Source organism: Corylus avellana, chromosome ca11 (assembly GCF_901000735.1).
Source record: "Corylus avellana chromosome ca11, CavTom2PMs-1.0".
NCBI lineage: Eukaryota > Viridiplantae > Streptophyta > Magnoliopsida > Fagales > Betulaceae > Corylus > Corylus avellana.
The window spans coordinates 20,508,923-20,513,355 of NC_081551.1; the positions used below are offsets into that span (position 1 = coordinate 20,508,923).

General features: G+C 39.1%; 1 protein-coding gene across 1 annotated transcript; it reads left to right on the forward strand.

Moving 5' to 3' along the window:
• LOC132166453 (asparagine--tRNA ligase, cytoplasmic 1) lies at positions 1–3,604 on the forward strand. Its single transcript, XM_059577267.1, has 6 exons — positions 1–571; positions 1,215–1,805; positions 2,265–2,521; positions 2,597–2,726; positions 2,837–2,895; positions 3,087–3,604. The coding sequence occupies exons 1-6, from the start codon at positions 74–76 to the stop codon at positions 3,268–3,270; spliced, it is 1,719 nt and encodes a 572-aa protein (XP_059433250.1). The 5' UTR covers positions 1–73; the 3' UTR covers positions 3,271–3,604.
• Positions 3,605–4,433: the final 829 nt, after the last annotated feature.

Consider the following 4,433-nt stretch of genomic DNA (forward strand, 5'->3'; position numbering starts at 1 on the left):
TTTCGGCTAACGCTCTGTCTGCCAAAAGCCACAGACTTGGACAGAGGGAGAGAGCATTTGCCAAGACCATACAATGGCAGACGACTCAGCTTCACTGCCTGCCCAACTCGCCGCAACAACCCTAAAAGACGCCGTTTCATCCTCCGAAGTCCCAAAGGCCGAGTTTTCCGACCGCGTGCCGATCCGATCCATCGTGTCCCGTCCCGACGGCGGTGCGGGGTTCGCTGGGAACCGGGTCCGGATTGGTGGATGGGTCAAGACGGGCCGGAAGGCCGACAAGGACGCATTCGCGTTCCTCGAGCTCAACGACGGGTCGTGCCCGGCGAACCTGCAGGTCATCGTGGACGCGTCCGTGGCGGATCTGAGCCCGCTCGTGCCGACCGGCACGTGCGTGGTCGTCGATGGCGTGCTGAAGCTGCCTCCCGCCGGAACCAAGCAGAAGGTGGAGCTCCGGGGCGAGAAGGTGGTCCACGTTGGCCCTGTTGACCCGGCCAAGTACCCGTTGCCTAAGACCAAGCTCACGCTTGAGTTTCTCAGAGATGTCGTGCACCTTCGACCGAGAACCAACACGGTGAGTTCAGGTGCTAATGCGGATGTGTGTTTGATTTGCTTATTTTAATAGGATTTAGGCAAATGCTTTCGTTTTTCTTATCAAAGAAATGTATTTGCGTTTATTTTTTTATTAGTTTGCAAGTTATTGGTTTTTGGTAGAGAAATTTTGCGATTAGAATAGGATGTTGAATTTGGCGAATTTCTGGAATAGTGTATGAAAGGAAAAATTATTCATTTTTTTTTTGTCTACTGAATTGTAATAGGTTTTAGTTTATATGCATATTGCTTGAGTTGATTGATTTTAAGGCGGGTGTTTGCTCATTTTTTCCAAAATGATGTTCTCTGGCATTGTGTTTGTGATAAGTTCTTGTTTTTTTCACTCCGTACATGCTAAAAGACTGGGGAGATCAACTAGTTGAACTTTTATATCTATAGTTATTTAAAATGTGCTTTGCAGAAATGGAGTGTGGTTTTTTAGTACCAATTTGGATTCTGATGTAAATTAATTTCTTATTCATTACTACTTAAGAGATATGGATATCGTGTGATGGTTTGTTGCTGACTGAGTTCTGATGTATCTATAAAATCCTTGTGCTAATGGTATTCTGCTTTATTTTTTAGCCCTCTTGTGGTTCTCTAAATGTAGTATGCTGTGGTTACAGATATCTGCAGTTGCTCGAATCAGAAATGCCCTTGCATATGCGACACATACATTCTTTTATAAGCATGGATTTCTTTATGTTCACACTCCGATTGTCACCACTAGCGATTGTGAGGGTGCTGGTGAAATGTTTCAAGTTACAACTTTGATTAGTGAAGCTGATAAGTTGGAGAAGGAGTTGATCAAGAATCCTCCTCCATCAGCAGCTGATATAGAAGCTGCTCAGCTTATTGTTAAGGAGAAAGGAGACATTGTTGCTCAACTGAAATCTGCCAAAGCGGGCAAGGGGGAGATCAATGCTTCTGTAGCTGAACTAAAGAAAGCAAAAGAGCATCTAGCAAAGGTGGAGGAGAGATCAAAGCTGAAACCTGGTATTCCTCAAAAGGATGGGAAGATTGACTACACACAAGATTTCTTTGCCCGTCAAGCATTTTTGACCGTCTCTGGCCAATTACAAGTCGAATCTTACGCGTGTTGTCTTAGTAGTGTTTATACGTTTGGGCCCACTTTTAGAGCTGAAAACTCTCACACTTCAAGGCATTTGGCTGAGTTCTGGATGGTTGAGCCTGAAATAGCTTTTGCAGAACTCAAGGTATGTGAAACTTACATTTAGTGAGCTCATTGATATTTCTGGTTTTGTGAAGGCTGATCAAAAGCTTTTTGAGATTCATTGAAAGCTGTAGATGATTGTGTCGATAGGAATTTGTATTTCTGGAAAATCCTGGTGTGGCCAGTTCCCTTTTACTAATCTAATAAAATAATTGTTCCAATTAATTACATCAATTACGGCAATATTTTCGTCCAAGCAATGGAATTCCATAATAATGGGACTTGTTCCAATGCATTCATTTTGATCCCCTTTGTTCATCCATTGCACTGCATCATTGGCAATTGTGATCTGTCAGGATTGCGATGCAAACTCCTATGTTAAATTTCAATATCCTGGAAACATTATTGAAATGGCTTTTATCTATTTTTTGGTGCACCTGCATATATGTGATGTTGAAGCATATTACACATGGAGGTAATATAAAGGTGCCTATTTTTGTAGGATGATATGAACTGTGCAGAGGCATATGTGAAATTTATGTGTCAGTGGTTACTCGACAACTGCATTGATGATATGGAATTTATGGCTGATAAGTTTGATAAGACTTGCATCAATCGACTAAGAATGGTTGCTTCCACCCCTTTTGAGCGTGTTTCATATACTGGGGCCGTGGCACTTCTAGAAGAGGCTGTGAAAGGTGGCAAGAAGTTTGAGAATAAAGTGGAATGGGGCATTGATTTAGCATCTGAACATGAAAGGTATGTGACTGCGGTTTTCAAGTTGCTTCTACTTGAACTTCAGTTTCTTAAGCCCTTGGTTTCCTAATTTTGCAGATACTTGACAGAGGTGAAATTTCAGAAGCCTGTTATTGTCTATAACTACCCGAAAGATATCAAAGCATTCTACATGAGGCTCAATGATGACTCTAAGACAGTGGCTGCTATGGATGTGCTCGTACCAAAGGTCTGCCGTCTTATTATACTTGTTTATTCTTTTGCCTTCCATGAACTCATTCTGATTTCAGTTTTTGCTTCTTTGAATATGAACAAATTGATATTTATCTTATATTTCAGGTAGGAGAGTTGATTGGGGGAAGTCAAAGGGAGGAGCGTCTGGAGGTTATTCAGCAAAGGTCTGAGAACTTTTTGTGCTTTATATTGGTCACCTTACAGTTTGTCACTATGCAAGAACTGTTTTTTTTTTTTTTTTTCCTTTTCACTTCTTGTCGCTTTTCCCAAATAGAAATAATTTTTCTTCCTACCTTGAATCTGTAAATTTGAATTAAGGAAGGCAATCTCATTGGGATGCATTCTTCTATTGCAGAATACTAGACATGGGGCTGCCTCTTGAGCCATATGAGTGGTACCTTGACCTGCGGCGCTTTGGAACGGTCAAACATTGTGGTTTTGGTCTTGGGTTTGAACGCATGCTTCTTTTCGCCACCGGCATTGAGAACATCAGAGACGTTATTCCTTTCCCTAGATATCCCGGGAGAGCTGATCTTTGAGTTACTCTGATGCAAATTGATTTCGGTGTTGTAAAAGAAAAAATTATAGGAGATTTTCTGCAGTTTTTTAATGGTCCAGATTTAATTTCACTTTCATAGAAAACTTCAAATTAAATCTAGACTGTTAAAAAAACTATAGGAGGTTTCTTATATTTTTTGTTTTTGTTTTTTACATCACTTAATCCAAACCCATTGATCTTAGTAATTTGCGACTAGAATTCAATATAAGTTGTTCTGCCTTGTTATTATTTTGTAAGTTATTGTTATGACTGATTTTTTCCAAATTGAAGTGAACCCAGAAATTATAGTAGTGAAATATTTTTTCCCTGTATAAGCCTAAACTCTCCTTGTTGCCATTTCTTGTGTTGTCCAATATGCTTTGTTGATCTGACATAGTTTTTTTTTTTTTTTAAAGGGTGATGGATGTGCTGTTGATGTCTGCCCAATTTTATTTTTTTGATAAGTGTTATAGCTATGCATATTTATTCCATGATTTTAGTGGACGTTCCCATTTTATAGGAAACTGAAAAGAAAATTACTATAAGTACAACTTTTTTATACCTATTGACACGAACTAGCATATGATTGGAAGGTGGTAAATTCTTTTTAACTAATTTAGTAGTTTCAATCGCATGCATAAGCCCCCGAAATGGAAGTAAACATAAAAACAATTACCAATTGATGAATTTGAGTCTTGTGCCATAATTACATGGTTATCATGATGGTGTTCTACCGTTGGGACACCGAATTGAAGGCATCTAGACGGTTTCATTTGTAAAAAGGATTGTAAGTGCTCCTAATAAATTTTTAATTAAAAAGGGTATGAAAAGATTAATTGTCTATTTTACTTGAGTTTGATCATAGTAACACTTATTGATTGGGAGTTGTATAGGAGTTTGGAGGGGCCTAGACAGTGAAAATCGTAGGCGCTTCCTCAAGTTCGACTCAATCATAGCATGGGCATTAATAAGAATTCAAAGTGGTTTATATTAATCAAACATGGAAATTTTCATTGCGGAATTCGAATTCATGTCTTATTGTATACTTAACTATTTAAAAAAATTTCTTGGGCCATGAAACCAGCACCATCCCTAATAAAATTGAGTGTGTGAGTCCTCATTATTTTGCAAGTCAAACACATCTTTTTATGCTAAATTGTAGAT